This window comes from Mustelus asterias, chromosome 21 (genome assembly GCF_964213995.1).
Source record: "Mustelus asterias chromosome 21, sMusAst1.hap1.1, whole genome shotgun sequence".
Classification (NCBI taxonomy): Eukaryota; Metazoa; Chordata; class Chondrichthyes; order Carcharhiniformes; family Triakidae; genus Mustelus; species Mustelus asterias.
In genome coordinates this window covers 4710293-4725763 of record NC_135821.1, presented here as the reverse complement: position 1 = coordinate 4725763, position 15471 = coordinate 4710293, and the positions used below count along the sequence as shown (strand labels likewise).

The 15471-nt window shown below is 46.4% G+C and overlaps 2 protein-coding genes across 2 annotated transcripts; both read left to right on the top strand.

Moving 5' to 3' along the window:
- The first annotated feature begins 5186 nt into the window (after positions 1 to 5186).
- Positions 5187 to 8085, top strand: LOC144508875 (ferritin heavy chain, oocyte isoform-like). Its single transcript, XM_078237090.1, has 4 exons — positions 5187 to 5288; positions 6637 to 6783; positions 7232 to 7357; positions 7939 to 8085. Exons 1-4 carry the CDS (start codon positions 5187 to 5189, stop codon positions 8083 to 8085), a joined length of 522 nt encoding a protein of 173 aa, XP_078093216.1.
- Positions 8086 to 11999: 3914 nt separating this feature from the next.
- On the top strand, positions 12000 to 13838 carry LOC144509491 (ferritin heavy chain B-like). Its single transcript, XM_078238399.1, has 4 exons — positions 12000 to 12101; positions 12761 to 12907; positions 13246 to 13371; positions 13692 to 13838. Exons 1-4 carry the CDS (start codon positions 12000 to 12002, stop codon positions 13836 to 13838), a joined length of 522 nt encoding a protein of 173 aa, XP_078094525.1.
- The last annotated feature ends 1633 nt before the right edge of the window (positions 13839 to 15471 follow it).

Sequence of the window (15471 nt, the reverse complement as noted above, 5' to 3'; positions counted from 1 at the left end):
AACAGAGATGTTGAGGAGCAGATGGGGAAACAGATCCTGGAGAGATGTAGGAATAACAGAGTTGTCGTGATGGGAGATTTTAATTTCCCAAACATAGATTGGAATATCCCTAGGGCTAGGGGTTTGGATGGAGAGGAGTTTGTTAGGTGTGTCCAGGAGAGTTTCCTGACACAGTATGTGGATAAGCCTACTAGAGGAGAGGCTGTTCTTGATCTGGTGCTGGCTAATGAACCTGGACAGGTGGAGGATCTCTCGGTGGGTGAGCATCTTGGGGATAGCGATCATAATTCTATCTCCTTCACGATAGCATTGGAAAGAGATAGGGTCAGGCAGGCTAGGAAAGTGTTTCTCTGGAGTAAAGGGAAATACGGTGTCATCAGGGAGGAAATTAGACGGGTAAATTGGAAGGAGGCATTCTTGGGGAAAAGTACCGAAGGAAAGTGGAGGATTTTCAAGGAATGTTTGTCTGGAGCTCTGCATGACAACGTTCCGATGAGACAGGGGGGTGTTGGTAGGGTACGGGAACCGTGGTGCACGAAGGTTGTGATGAACCTGGTGAATAAGAAAAGAGAGGCGTACAGAAGGTTCAGAGAGCTAGGAGGTGTTAAGGATTTAGAGGAGTATACGCGATGTAGGAAGGAGCTTAAGAAGGAAATTAGGAGAGCGAGAAGGGGTCATGAGAAGACCTTGGCGGGTAAGATTAAGGAGAATCCCAAGGCTTTCTACAAATATGTCAAGAGTAAAAGGATGAGATGTGAAGGCATAGGACCCTTAAAATGTGAAGGGGGAAAAGTTTGTGCGGAACCGTTAGAAATGGCGGAGCTGCTTAATGAATACTTTACCTCGGTATTCACGGTGGAAAGGGATCTGGGTGGTTGTTCTGCTGGATTGCGGAGGACAGAAAGGATCGAGCATGTGGACATAAAGAAAGAGGATGTGTTGGAACTATTGAATGGCATCAAGGTTGGTAAGTCGCCGGGACCGGATGGGATGTACCCCAGGTTACTGTGGGAGGCGAGGGAGGAGATTGCGGAGCCTTTGGCGATGATCTTTGCATCGTCGATGGAGACGGGAGAGGTTCCGGAGGATTGGAGGATTGCGGATGTGGTCCCTATATTCAAGAAAGGGAACAGGGACAGCCCGGGAAATTACCGACCGGTGAGTCTAACCTCAGTGGTTGGTAAGTTGATGGAGAGGATCCTGAGAGACAGGATTTATGATCATCTAGAGAAGTTTAGTATGATCAAAAGTAGTCAGCACGGCTTTGTCAGGGGCAGGTCGTGCCTTACGAGCCTGGTTGAGTTCTTTGAAAATGTGACCAAGCACATTGACGAAGGAAGAGCGGTGGATGTGGTCTATATGGACTTCAGCAAAGCGTTCGATAAGGTCCCCCATGCAAGACTTCTTGAGAAAGTGAGAGGGCATGGGATCCAAGGGGCTGTTGCCTTGTGGATCCAGAACTGGCTTGCCTGCAGAAGGCAGAGAGTGGCTGTGGAGGGGTCTTTCTCTGCATGGAGGTCAGTGACCAGTGGAGTGCCCCAGGGATCTGTTCTGGGACCCTTGCTGTTTGTCATTTTCATAAATGACCTGGATGAGGAAGTGGAGGGATGGGTTGGTAAGTTTGCTGACGACACCAAGGTAGGTGGTGTTGTGGATAGTTTGGAGGGATGTCAGAAGTTGCAGCGAGACATAGATAGAATGCAAGACTGGGCGGAGAAGTGGCAGATGGACTTCAACCCGGATAAGTGTGTAGTGATCCATTTTGGCAGATCCAATGGGATGGAGCAGCAGTATAAAATGAAGGGTACCATTCTTAGCAGTGTAGAGGATCAGAAGGACCTTGGGGTCCGGGTCCATAGGACTCTTAAATCGGCCTCGCAGGTGGAGGATGCGGTCAAGAAGGCGTATGGCGTACTAGCCTTCATTAATCGAGGGATTGAGTTTAGGAGTCGGGAGATAATGCTGCAGCTTTATAGGACCCTGGTTAGACCCCACTTGGAGTACTGCGCGCAGTTCTGGTCACCTCATTACAGGAAAGATGTTGAAGCCATTGAAAGGGTGCAGAGGAGATTTACAAGGATGTTGCCTGGATTGGGGGGCATGCCTTATGAGGATAGGTTGAGGGAGCTTGGTCTCTTCTCCCTGGAGAGACGAAGGATGAGAGGTGACCTGATAGAGGTTTACAAGATGTTGAGGGGTCTGGATAGGGTGGACTCTCAGAGGCTATTTCCAAGGGCTGAAATGGTTGCTACGAGAGGACACAGGTTTAAGGTGCTGGGGGGTAGGTACAGGGGGGATGTCAGGGGTAAGTTTTTCACTCAGAGGGTGGTGGGTGAGTGGAATCGGCTGACGTCGGTGGTGGTGGAGGCAAACTCGTTGGGGTCTTTTAAGAGACTTCTGGATGAGTACATGGGATTTAATGGGATTGAGGGCTATAGATAGGCCTAGAGGTGGGGATGTGATCGGCGCAACTTGTGGGCCGAAGGGCCTGTTTGTGCTGTGACTTTCTATGTTCTATGTTCTATGTCCTCGGGCAACTAGGGATGGGTAACATATACTGGCCCAGCCAGTGACGCCCATGTCCCATGAATGAAAAAAGAAACCCAGTCTATTGTGGTCAATATTGCAAATGTACAGAAATTACTGACAAGTCGCGGACTAAAAAGTCTTTGGAACTCTCTTCCTGAAAGGGTGGTGAAAACAGAGTCCTTGATTGTTCTCAAGGCAGAGGTGGGTAGATTCTTGGTAAGCGAGGGTGTGATTGGTTATCAACCATAGAAGAACCATAGAAAATTACAGCTCAGAAACAGGCCTTTTGGCCCTTCTTGTCTGTGCCGAACCATTTTTTGCCTAGTCCCACTGACCTGCACTTGGACCATATCCCTCCACACCCCTCTCATCCATGGACCCGTCCAAGTTTTTCTTAAATGTTAAAAGTGACCCCGCGTTTACCACTTTATCCGGCAGCTCATTCCACACTCCCACCACTCTCTGCGTGAAGAAGCCCCCCCTAATATTCCCTTTAAACTTTTCTCCTTTCACCCTTAACCCATGCCCTCTGGTTTTTTTCTCCCCTAGCCTCAGTGGAAAAAGCCTGCTTGCATTCACTCTATCTATACCCATCAAAATCTTATACACCTCTATCAAATCTCCCCTCAATCTTCTACGCTCCAGGGAATAAAGTCCCAACCTATTCAATCTCTCTCTGTAACTCAGCTTCTCAAGTCCCGGCAACATCCTTGTGAACCTTCTCTGCACTCTTTCAACCTTATTTACATCCTTCCTGTAACTAGGTGACCAAAACTGTACACAATACTCCAAATTCGGCCTCACCAATGCCTTATATAACCTTACCATAACACTCCAACTTTTATACTCGATACTCCGATTTATAAAGGCCAATGTACCAAAGGCACTCTTTACGACCCTATCCACCTGTGACGTCACTTTTAGGGAATTCTGTACCTGTATTCCCAGATCCCTCTGTTCAACTGCACTCTTCAGAGTCCTACCATTTACCCTGTACGTTCTACTTTGGTTTGTCCTTCCAATGTGCAATATCTCACACTTGTCTACCCCCTATCGGGGGTAGGCAGGATGTAAATTTGAGGTTGCTATCAGATCAGCCATGATCTTGTTAAATGATGAGAGGTCACACAGGATAAGTACAGACAGAGGTCAAAGGATAAGCACAGTGTAGTGCAGTGTAGACTGGCTGAACAACTATTCAATATAGGCCGGTCTACACTGCACTACACTGTCTGTGCTTATCCTTTGACACTCTTGATTACCTGTTAGTGTCGGGCTATCATCACTCCCTATATATTCTGTGCCTGTGCACCTCGCTCCACTTCACCTGACGAAGGGACAGCGCTCTGAAAGCTTGTGATTTCAAATAAACCTGTTGGACTATAACCTGGTGTCGTGTGACCTCTCCTCATGTCCACCCCAGTCCAACACTAGCATCCCCACACCACATTAAATGGGTGGAGCAGGCTCAAGGGGCTGAATGGCTTACACCTCTTCCTCATTTCTTATTTTTTAATTAATTTATTAATATCAAAGGTAGGCTTACATTAACACGGCAATGAAGTTACTGTGAAAATCCCCTCGTCGCCACATTCCGACACCTGTTCGGGTACACTGAGGGAGAATTTAGCACGGCCAATGCACCCTAACCAGCACGTCTTTCGGACTGTTGGAGGAAACCGGAGCACCTGGAGGAAACCCACGCAGACACGGGGAGAATGTGCAGACTCCACACAGACAGTGACCCAAGCCGGGAATCGAACCCGGGTCCCTGGCGCTGTGAGGCAGCAGTGCTAACCAGTCTGCCACCGCGCCGATGACAGCGACAAAACAAATTCAAAAAGGCTAATAGAATTTTATTCTTCATCTCGAGGGAGCTGGAATAGCGATGTGTAGAGGTTCTGAAACAGCTGTATAAAGAGCAGCTTAGACAACATCTGGAATATTGTGTCCAGTTTGGATCAATTCACTGTAGAGAGGATGCAGAGCAGATTCACCAGAACGATACCAGCGCTGAAAGGGTTAAATGATGAGGACCGTTTGCATTGACTGGTCTTGCAATCCCTACCGTCCAGAAAATAAAAAGGGAAGGTTCTAATGGAGGTGTTGAAGATGATGATTGGATTTGAGAGGGTGGAGAGAGAGAAACCATTTCCCCTGGTGGGGCGGGGTTACGAGGTTAAGTTTAGAACCAGCTTGTTCAGGAGGGAAATTAGGAAGCAATTATTCACACAAAGGATGCTGGGAATCTGGAACTCTCTCCCAAAATGTTGGGGCTCATTTGAACATTTCCAAGCTTCGATTGTTGTTCTGTAAGGGCTGAAGGTAAATGGAACCAAGGCGGGTGAATCGAGTTAAAATTCAGTCCAGAATGGAAGGAAACACTTGAGGGGTTGAATGTCCCAATCACAGAACAATCATCCTTATCCTCCTGTCTTCCACAGCTCTGATTGGCTCCGGGTATCCCACCTCACCCCCTCTCATTGATTCATTGGTGCCTGGATTCACAACAGAGTCCTGATTGGTTGTCAGGGATTGTCAATCATCATTGGTGATGTCATTCCCAGTTTGAATGCAGGATGTCCCAGTGGTATAAATACAAGAGCTTGTGAGGGTAAAGGTCAGCTTGTTGTTGTGTGACTCTTATCCTCAGTGAGATGGCTTCCCAAGTGTGTCAGAACTACCACAAGGACTGTGAGGATGCTGTTAACAAGCAGATCAACCTGGAGCTCTATTCCTCCTATGTTTACCTCTCCATGGTGAGCTTTACATTTCTGGGAGTCCTAGTTTCAGTTTAACACAGTGACTGTGTTGCATTGTGAGCAGGTAGAATTTCTCTTGGTTGATGAGTTGGTTTTAGATATCTCCCTCCCCCAGACTGAATAGAGTCAACACTCCCAACAGGAGCTTGTTGCTGTTTTAAAATGGCTGTGTCCAGATCTAAAACTAACTCTAGGGTTCCATGAGGTTTCTAGTAGAAAGATCATGGATGGGATTTAATGTCCTTGCTTATCCTGAAACTGTAAAATCCTGCCTGAGGCCAATGGACCTTCCCATGTTCTGCCCTTTGCCTGCTCCAATTGCTGTGGTGGTTGTTCTAGGGACCTACTCAACCTTCCCAATTAAATATGACTGGTTAGTGAAATATTGGCTAACTAGTTATGCTCAGTTTATCCTCTCCTAAGTAAGTCCTAATGTGCTGGAATATTGCTTAAGTTACTGATAAGTTTATTTTTTTTTCCCCCCCATTGTTCAACAATAGGAGTAGGAGAGAAAGGGAAACATTGAAACTAGAAGCAGGCCATTCAGCCCTTTGAGCACTTTTGATCATAGTTCATATCCTGATCCTGCCCCAGCCCACCCAATATCCCTTTAGCCTCAAGTACTAATTTCTCCAAATCGCACAATATTGTGGCCTCATCTACTTTCTATGGGAATCAATTGCATGCATTTTCATGGCTGATCAAATTCAATATCCTGATTTTTTTTCTCCTTCCTCCCCCCAACAAAATCTCTTGACCCCCTTCAGCCCTAGAGCGATATCTACTTTGTTCAAATCAGACAGTTTTGGCCTCAACTACTTTCTGTGGTAGTGAATTCCACACATTCGCCACACTCTGACTGAAGAAATTTCTCCTTGTCTCAGTCCTAAAAGGTTTACCCCTCTCCTCAAATTGTGGCGCTCTAGTTCTGGGCACCCCACTCTTGGCACATTTTCTAAATCCCCCTATCTAATCTGTTAGTATTTTATACTTGAGCCTCTCTCTAATCCCAGTGACTGTAATGCTAAATGAGTTAGTCTCATATGACAGACCTGCCATCCCAAAAATCAGCCTAGTAAACCTTTGCTGTACTCCCTCTACAGCAAAAATTTCTTCTAATTATGTTGAAATGAAAAATTTCAGGAAGCATTATTGCCCTTGGAGGGGTTTTCCAGGGATGGAGTTTCCTCAAACTGAGGATGACTAAATTTGTTTTTCTAGGAAATACCCAGGTCCCTTAAAGGCCAAATATTGAGGTCAAAAAGCATGAATTATCTACTGTGACACTATTTTTTTTTTACATTCGGTCAAACCTGACTCTCTCCCCTTTCATCTCTCCCTGCAGTTGTCTTACTTTGACCGGGATGATGTTGCCCTGCGTCACTTTGCTGAGTTCTTCAAGGAGCAGTCACATGAGGAACGGGAACACGCTGAGAAACTGATGGAATTCCAGAATAAACGTGGAGGCAGACTCATCCTGGAGGATGTCAAGGTTGGATTTTCCCCTTGGGAAGGGTCTTCAATACAGTTTAGATTTCTCTCTCTCTCATTTCAAATGTTTACTATCTTGTCATTACACCCCTGATTTGTCAATCCACTGAGATTAATGACTAAATGTTGGTGTGATGTGGATCTTTAAATCATTCCTCTAATGGATAGAGGATCAATAAATGTGGATATTTGGGAGGAACTGAACTATTGACCCAGACTCTGGCACAGGCACCTGGTGGTGAATGTGGGGGAAAGCTATAAACATTGATGGGTAAATTCCTGTTGAGGAACTTTGTCAAATGGGAATGTTGTAACTAAATAGCAGAGTTAATGAGCTGATCTTTGCCCAGTAATTCTAATACTCAGCATGCTGCTCCATGGACTAATTGCTACTAAATTGTCACCTTCCCCTCCCCAATAGAATAATGAAGCTTTTTCCCCTCTTTCAGAAGCCAGAGCAGGATGAGTGGAGCAATGGTCTGGAGGCCATGCAGAGAGCTCTGCAGATGGAGAAGAATGTGAACCAGAGTCTGCTGGATCTGCACAAACTCTCCTCTGGGAACACCGACCCTCATGTAAGTTGTGTAATGGGTTTTCCACAGTGGTGTTGAGATGATTTTGGAATCTGCAATTCCCCCTGTGACAGAATTCCATTGCTTTGTTTCCCTCTTGTGGGTTTGTTCTGCAAAGGTCACTGACACTGAACCTGATCACTAAACGGATCCATTCTGAGGCAGCAATGTTTCCTGATCCATTCACTCCCAGTTTAATGGAATCGTGACTTGCCACTTTGTGGGTAATTTGGGTTAAATCTGCACATTAACAGCTGTGCCACATTACAGGGGTAGCACTGCTGCCTCTCAGCACCAACAACCAAGTTCAATTCCAGAACACATCTGGAATATTGTGTCCAGTTTGGATAAATTCACTGTCAAGAGGATGCAGAACAGATTCCCCAGAACAATACCAACACTAAAAGGGTTGCAGACCCTGGATTCTGCAAGTCTGTGTAGATTTGCTTTGGTTTTACCCCACAGTTCCAAATTGTGTAGGTTGGATGGATTGGTCAAGCGAATACAACATTCTTCTGGTGGGAGAAGGGGCAGTTGATCTGGATAATAGAACACTCAAATTTTCTCGTGTCTTTCCTTTCCAGCTGTGTGACTTCCTGGAGACTCACTACTTGGATGAACAAGTGAAGATGATCAAGAAGCTTGGAGATCACATCACCAACCTGAAGAGACTGGGAGCCCCTGAGAATGGCATGGGAGAGTACCTGTTTGACAGGCTCACCCTGAACTGACTGGGATTCTGCAACCATTGTTTCTCTGGCTAATGGAATTGAAATGTAAATTCTGACTTTTCTATATGGAAATAAAAAGTTTCTCCACTGAATACTAGTGGGTAAATTCCTGGCTGTCTAACACATGATTCATTATTTCCCTCGAGCAGTTTGGTGACTTCTCCCAGTTGAGCAGCTTGGAGGGATTTCTGAAAGTGATGGTCATAGAAATGTCAGTGTGCTGCAAAGGAAGTTTCTAGAAGCTACAGTTAAAATAACAATTGGTGGAACATTAGAAATGGGGAGGGGACACTGATTTGGTGAGTTCACTCATTTTGCTCTGCAGCTTGAAGTCCAAGCATCTCTACGCTAAATTGTGACAAACCTTCCCCCCCCTCCTCCTCCGATTAAGGTTGTCTTCTATTTGAAGAGGTTGCTGTGGAGAAGGATCTCCAACTCGAGTGTTAGGGGCTGGGGACTGTGATCATATTCTAGTGAGTTATTCAGATTTGAATCCGCAATGGAGGCCATTGTTGTGTCTCCTGGTTCCTATAAAGTTTCTTGGTTTTTGAGGATTTAACTCCAAGAATAGATGTCAATTTGAGGACTGCTTAAGTTCCACACAGTGTATTCTGCTACTGGGGTGTAACACAAGGACTCTGTCCACAGACAGACATCAGGAACCATAGGTATTTATTTGGAGATCTCACACACTCCAACTCCTCCTGCCCTCCCAAGGTGGTTCCCCTGGGTCACATGACCCATTCCCTTAAAGGGGCTACACCACCAACATGATGCACAATATTAGGGAGAAATCATTAGACAGGATTGGGGAATTGTTTTAGGATACTGGAGTCAGTATGAACACCACCAATTGACAAGGTGGCATCTCCCAGGGATCAGGACAGGAGGCCTAAGCTTTTCATCCCACTCAGAACCTAGATGAAGGAATAGTGATGGCAGAGTTAGGTGCCACAGTAAATAGTGCACTGAGGAGCAAAAGGGGCACTGATGGATTCCGGTACAAAGCTGGTAGAGAGTTCAGAGTGAGGTTGTCCACTTTTGACCAAGAAAGTAAAATACTGCAGCTGCTGGAAATCTGAAATAAAAATGGGAAATGCTGGAAAAGCTCAACCGGTCTGACAGCGTCTGTGGAGAGAGAAACAGAGTTAACGTTTCGAGTCCCATGTGACTCTTCTGAAGCTGTGATTGCTCAATGAAGCGGAAGGAACTGAAGAAGAACGGGGACATTATGGGGTTTCTCAACAGGAATTATTCAAAACTAGGGGGCTGGCGCACGAATGAATGGAAAATGCTCCGAGAATTGGAGTCTTCACCTCAGTGCGGCTGGAATATAAAGGGATGGGTCTTTGTCTCCAGCTGTAGAAAGTGAGTTTGAGCTGATAGTTCCATCCTGAATTGGAATGACATCACCGTTCCTTCACTGTCGCTGGGGAAAAATTCCTGGAATTCCCTCCTTAACACGACAGGTGGACCTACATCACAGGGACAGCAGCGGGTTCAGGAAGGCGGCTCACCCACCACCACCTCGAGGGCAATTAGGGACGGGCAATAAACACTGGGCCTCGCCAGCGACGCCCACGTCCTTGTGAAAGAATATTTCAAACCCACATCTGGAGCAGTGTGTTCAGTTTCTTGTTATTCTGTCAGGGGGTGTGGGAGCCGCTGGCTGGGCCCGCATTTATTCCCCATCACTAACTGCCCCTGAATTGAGTGTCTCGCTCGGCCATTTCAGAGAGCAGTTAACGATCAACCCCTGTGGCTCTGGAGTCACATGTAGGCCAGACCGGGTAAGGATGGCAGATTTCCTTCACCAAAAGAGACATTAGTGAACCAGGTGGCTTTTCACCACAATTGGAGTTAGTTCCATGGTTACCATGGCACGGTGGCACGGTGGTTAGCACTGCTGCCTCACAACGCCAGGGACCCGGGTTCAATTCCCGGCTTGCGTCACTGACTGTGTGGAGTCTGCACGTTCTCCTCGTGTCTGCGTGGGTTTCCTCCGGATGCTCCGGTTTCCTCCCACTGTGCAAAGATGTGCAGGTTATGTGGATTGGCCATGATCAATAAGCAAGGTTACAGGGATAGGGCGGGGGAATGGGTCTGGATAGGGTGCTCTTTTGGAGGGTTGATGCAGACTTTGGTGGGCTGAATGGCCTCCATCTGAACTGTTTCTATGGATTCTATACAGCAGCACGGTGGCACAGTGGTTAGGACTGCTGCCTCACAGCATCAGGGACCCATGTTCAATTCCTGGCTTGTGTCATTGTCTGTGTGACGTTTGCACATTCTCCCCGTGTCTGCGTGGGTTTCCTCCCACAGTCCAAAAGACAAAGAACAAAGAAAACTACAGCACAGGAACAGGCCCTTCGGCTCTCCAAGCCTGCACTGACCATGCTGCCAGACTTAACTAAAAACCCCTACCCTTCCGGGGACCACATCCCTCTATTCACATCCTATTCATGTATTTGTCAAGATGCCCCTTAAACATCACTACCGTATCCACTTCCACTACCTCCCCCAGCAATGAGTTCCAGGCACCCAATACTCTCAGTGTAAAAAATCTGCCTCGTACATCTCCTTTAAACTTTGCCCCTCGCACCTTAAACCTGTCCCCACTAAGAGACGTGCTGGTTAGGGTGCATTGGCCGTGCTAAATTCTCCCTCTGTGTACCCGAACAGGCGCCGGAGTGTGGCGACGAGGGGATTTTCACAGTAACTTCATTGCGGTGTTAATGTAAGCCTTACTTGTGACACTAATAAATAAGCATTTTTAAAAACCCATACTGAGATCAGCTTTCAAATCCAGATTTTTGTGAATTAATTGAATTTCTAAATCCCACCGGCTGCCTGGGTGGGATTTCAATCCGTGTTGAGCTTCAGCTTCAGGGCCCCTGGATTGAAAGTCGGGTGACCTTACCGACATTGTCACCGTCTCCCCACCCACCCCAATAATCTGACCTTGTAGCGGGAGCCCGGCAGCGTGAGCAGAATGCTAGGATCATCTCGCATCCCATCGGGAATAGAATGGAATAAGGAGCGATTGTCATTGAGCTATTGAGGGCCATTCATGGGTTAGAGGGAGGGAAGTGATTTCCTTGGCCGGGGAAGTCCAGGGCAGAGACAGTTTGATCTCACAATGAGAGCTGGCCTGTTATGGGGTGATGGTAAGAAGCACATCTTCACACAGAAGCTGCTGCAATCCTGGGCCTTGCTCACCCTAAATGTTGGCATGGACGTTAGCTGTTTGTTAGGCAAGGGCATGATGGGATAGGTGAGTCAATAGAGTTGAAATGAGACCAGACATGATCTAAATGAATGGTGGGATAGGCTTGAGGGGCTGATTGGCCTCCTCCTGTCCTGATGCTCTGAGTCATCCACACCTGCCTGTATTCCACAGCTCTGATTGGTTTGGGATATCACACCCCACCATGATTGGTGCCTTTATTGATGGAAGATTCAAACAAAGAACAATACAGCACAGGAACAGGCCCTTCGGCCCTCCACGCCCGTGCCGCTCCCTGGTCCAAACTAGACCATTCTTTTGTATCCCTCTATTCCCACTCCGTTCATATGGCTGTCTAGATAAGTCTTAAACGTTCCCAGTGTGTCCGCCTCCACCACCTTGCCTGGCAGCGCATTCCAGGCCCCCACCACCCTCTGTGTAAAATATGTCCTTCTGATATCTGTGTTAAACCTCCCCCCCTTCACCTTGAACCTATGACCCCTCATGAACGTCACCACCGACCTGGGGAAAAGCTTCCCACCGTTCACCCTGATTGGCTATCAGGGGTTGTCAATCATCATTGGTGATGTCATTCCCAGTTTGAATGCAGGATGTCCCAGTGGTATAAATACAAGAGCTTGTGGCTAAACAGCTCAGCTTGGTTGAGTTTTCTTCCAGTGAGAGTACAATGGCTTCCCAAGTGTGTCAGAACTACCACAAGGACTGTGAGGATGCTGTTAACAAGCAGATCAACCTGGAGCTCTATTCCTCCTATGTTTATCTCTCCATGGTGAGCTTTGTGATTTTTGGGGTTTAAATTTAAAATAATGGTCTGGTTGTGCTCTGAGCAGGTGCAATATCTTTGCCAATGAATTTGGCTTTAAATGATAGTTGTTGCTGATAAATGTTATTGAGGGACAAGATCTTGTTAACAGACTGCTCCCTGTCTGTAATAACTTGACCTGATTCTGAAGAGTTTCCATCTGAAACAGGCTCCATTAAATTTCCAACAGAAGACTCATCTTTCTTTGCAGAGTGGACTGGGCAACTCTGAATCTATCCCCTTGGTGGATTCATGAGCTGCATGAATCTAATTGAATTATCCAACTTGAATGGAAGTAATCTAATTGGGTGACCACTTATGAATGTTCTCCTCCCTCTGCCATTCTAAATGGGTAAATCCTGTTGTGTTGAGCTTTCCTTCCCCCAAGGTTAAATCATTCCAGGAGCAATGAATTGGATTAAATTGAAGTTTTTCTACTTTAAGCATTGATTTTTAAAGTCTCCATGGTGGGGGAGAAGGAAAGAATGTCCCACTATTGGATTAAACATGGGTTGATGGTTGAAGCTAAACTTGAACCCATTCCTGAGTAAGGAAATGATCTGTGATGGTTGTTCTAAATTCCAAGTGGCCCATGGATAATCTCTGCTCTGACTCTTTACCCACAGTCCTCTTACTTTGACCGGGATGATGTTGCCCTGCGTCACTTTGCTGAGTTCTTCAAGGAGCAGTCACATGAGGAACGGGAACACGCTGAGAAACTGATGGAATTCCAGAATAAACGTGGAGGCAGAGTCATCCTGGAGGATGTCAAGGTTGGATTCTGTCCTCTTGATGCCACATTATTTTTAAATAGTTTAGTTCATTTTCCCATTGCATCCTTGGGTTCCTACTACCTACATTCCTCATGACCTGAGAATGGGTGCATGATGAGTTGGTGTGGCTTTGACCTTTGGATCACCCTGAGCTAATGGCTAAAGCAACAATAAATGGGGTTCTGGGCTGTAAACTGGCTTAAACTTTGTGCTGATTCTCTCTGGTGCAGAGAATGGGCTTTGATTCTACCCCTGTCACCTTTAATTGAGGGACTGATGTAATGGTTCCCAAGGTAACATCCCATGGCACTACCCAGATCTATTTTGTCTCCTTTCAGAAGCCAGAGCAGGATGAGTGGAGCAATGGTCTGGAGGCCATGCAGAGAGCTCTGCAGATGGAGAAGAATGTGAACCAGAGTCTGCTGGATCTGCACAAACTCTCCTCTGGGAACACCGACCCTCATGTAAGTTGGATGTTGATACTGGAATCTGTCCTTCAGTCTGAGCTTTCAGTTGCTGAGTTTATAAGCAGAGGCCATCCAAACCTTGGATCTGTGTCACTGAAATGTTACCAAGGCTTTTGGATTCTGAGACCTCTGTTCCTTGAGGCACTCACTCCCAGTTTAATGGAATTGTGACTTGCTACTTGTATGCATTAACTAAAATTACCCAGTTGTAATACTTTCCCCATCCACCCAGTGCAAGATGGGGGTAACTCTCTCTCCTGGAAAAGATCTTCCATGTTTGACTTGACACATTAATTTCTCCTGTCTTTCCTTTCCAGCTTTGTGACTTCCTGGAGACTCACTACTTGGATGAACAAGTGAAGATGATCAAGAAGCTTGGAGATCACATCACCAACCTGAAGAGACTGGGAGCCCCTGAGAATGGCATGGGAGAGTACCTGTTTGACAGGCTCGCCCTCAACTGACTGGGATTCTAGAACCATTGCTTCTCTCAATATTGGATTGAAATGTAAATTCTAATTTCTCTATGGAAATAAAGATTCCACTAATGAATACTCGTGGGTAAATTCCTGGCTGTCTAACACAGTTCAGCTTCCGAAAAAATTATTCCTTGTTTCCCTCGAGCAGTTTGCTGACTTCTCCCGGTTGAGCAGCTTGTAGGGATTTCTGAAAGGGATATTTCTACGACTGTCAGTGTGCTGTAAAGGAAGTTTCTAGAAGCTACAATTAAAATAACAATTGGTGGAAGATTAGAAATGGGGCAGGGACACTGATTTGGTGAGTTCACTCCCTTTGCTCTTCAGTTTGAAGTCCAAGCACTTGCAGCATCTCTATGCTAAATTGTGACAAACCTTTTCTCCCTCAGATTAAGGGTGTCTTCCATTTGAAGAGGTTGGTGTGGAGAAGGATCTCCAACTCGAAAGAGTTAGGGGCTGGGGTCATTGATCACATTCTAGTGAGTTATTCAGATTTGAATCCACAAGTGATAGGTGGCAGAGCCAGTGTTGCTGACAGGAAAGGATGCCGTTATCATGTCCTCCTGGTTCCCATAAAGTTTCTGAGGCTTGAACTCCAAGAACAGATGCCAATTTGAGTACTATTTTAACTTCCATGTGAAGTGTATTCTGCTGCTGGGGTGTATCCCAAGGACTGAATCCACAGACATCCGGAACCATGGGTATTTATTTGGAGGTCTCACTCACTCCACACACAAACTCCTCCTGCCCTCCCAGGGTGGTTCCCCAGGGTCACATGACCCTTTCCCTTAAAGGGGCTACACCACTAACATAACACATATATTACGAAGAAATGATTAAACAGGATTGGGGAATTGTTTTAGGACACTAGAGTCAGGGTGTGTACATCTCCAATTGACAAGATGGCATATTCCCAGGGATAAGGACAGGAGGCCTGAGCTTTCTTCCAATCGGAACCTAGATGAAGGAATAGCGATGACGGAGTTGGGTGTCACAGTAAATGGTGTACAGAGAAGCAAAAGGGACATTAATGGATTCAGGTACAAAGCTGGCAGAGAGTTCAGAGTGAGGTGTCCACTTTGGATCAAGAAAGTAAAATACTGCAGCTGCTGGAAATCTGAAATAAAAACAGGCAAAGCTCAGTAGGTCTGACAGCGTCTGTGCAGAGAGAAACAGAGTTAATGTTTTGAGTTCAATGTAACTCTTCAGAAATGTCAACTTGCAACGTCAGCATTGAAGCTGTGTTTGCTCAATGAAGCGGAAGGAACTGAAGGAGAGCGGGGACATTATGGGATTTCTCGACAGAAACTATTCAAAACTAGGGGACTGGCGCACAAGTGAATGGAAAATGCTCCTAGAATTGGAGTCTTCACCTCAGTGCGGCTGGAATATAAAGGGATGGGTCTTTGTCTCTCGTTGTAGAAAGTGAGTTTGAGCTGATAGTTCCATCCTGATTTGGGGTGACATCACCGTTCCTTCACTGTCGCTGGGGAAAAATTCCTGGAATTCCCTCAACACGACAGGTGGACCTACATCACAGGGACTGCAGCGGGTTCAGGAAGGCAGCTCACCCACCACCACCTCGAGGGCAACTAGGGACGGGCAATAAACACTGGGCCTC

Bases quoted from the DNA above. Each gene is read 5' to 3' on its own strand.
- LOC144509491 (XM_078238399.1), top strand. From the start codon at position 12,000: ATGGCTTCCCAAGTGTGTCAGAACTACCACAAGGACTGTGAGGATGCT. The intron at 12,908-13,245 runs GTTGGATTCTGT...GTCTCCTTTCAG, and splicing joins TCATCCTGGAGGATGTCAAG to AAGCCAGAGCAGGATGAGTG. The intron at 13,372-13,691 runs GTAAGTTGGATG...TTTCCTTTCCAG, and splicing joins CTGGGAACACCGACCCTCAT to CTTTGTGACTTCCTGGAGAC.
- LOC144508875 (XM_078237090.1), top strand. From the start codon at position 5,187: ATGGCTTCCCAAGTGTGTCAGAACTACCACAAGGACTGTGAGGATGCT. The intron at 5,289-6,636 runs GTGAGCTTTACA...CTCTCCCTGCAG, and splicing joins CCTATGTTTACCTCTCCATG to TTGTCTTACTTTGACCGGGA. The intron at 7,358-7,938 runs GTAAGTTGTGTA...TTTCCTTTCCAG, and splicing joins CTGGGAACACCGACCCTCAT to CTGTGTGACTTCCTGGAGAC.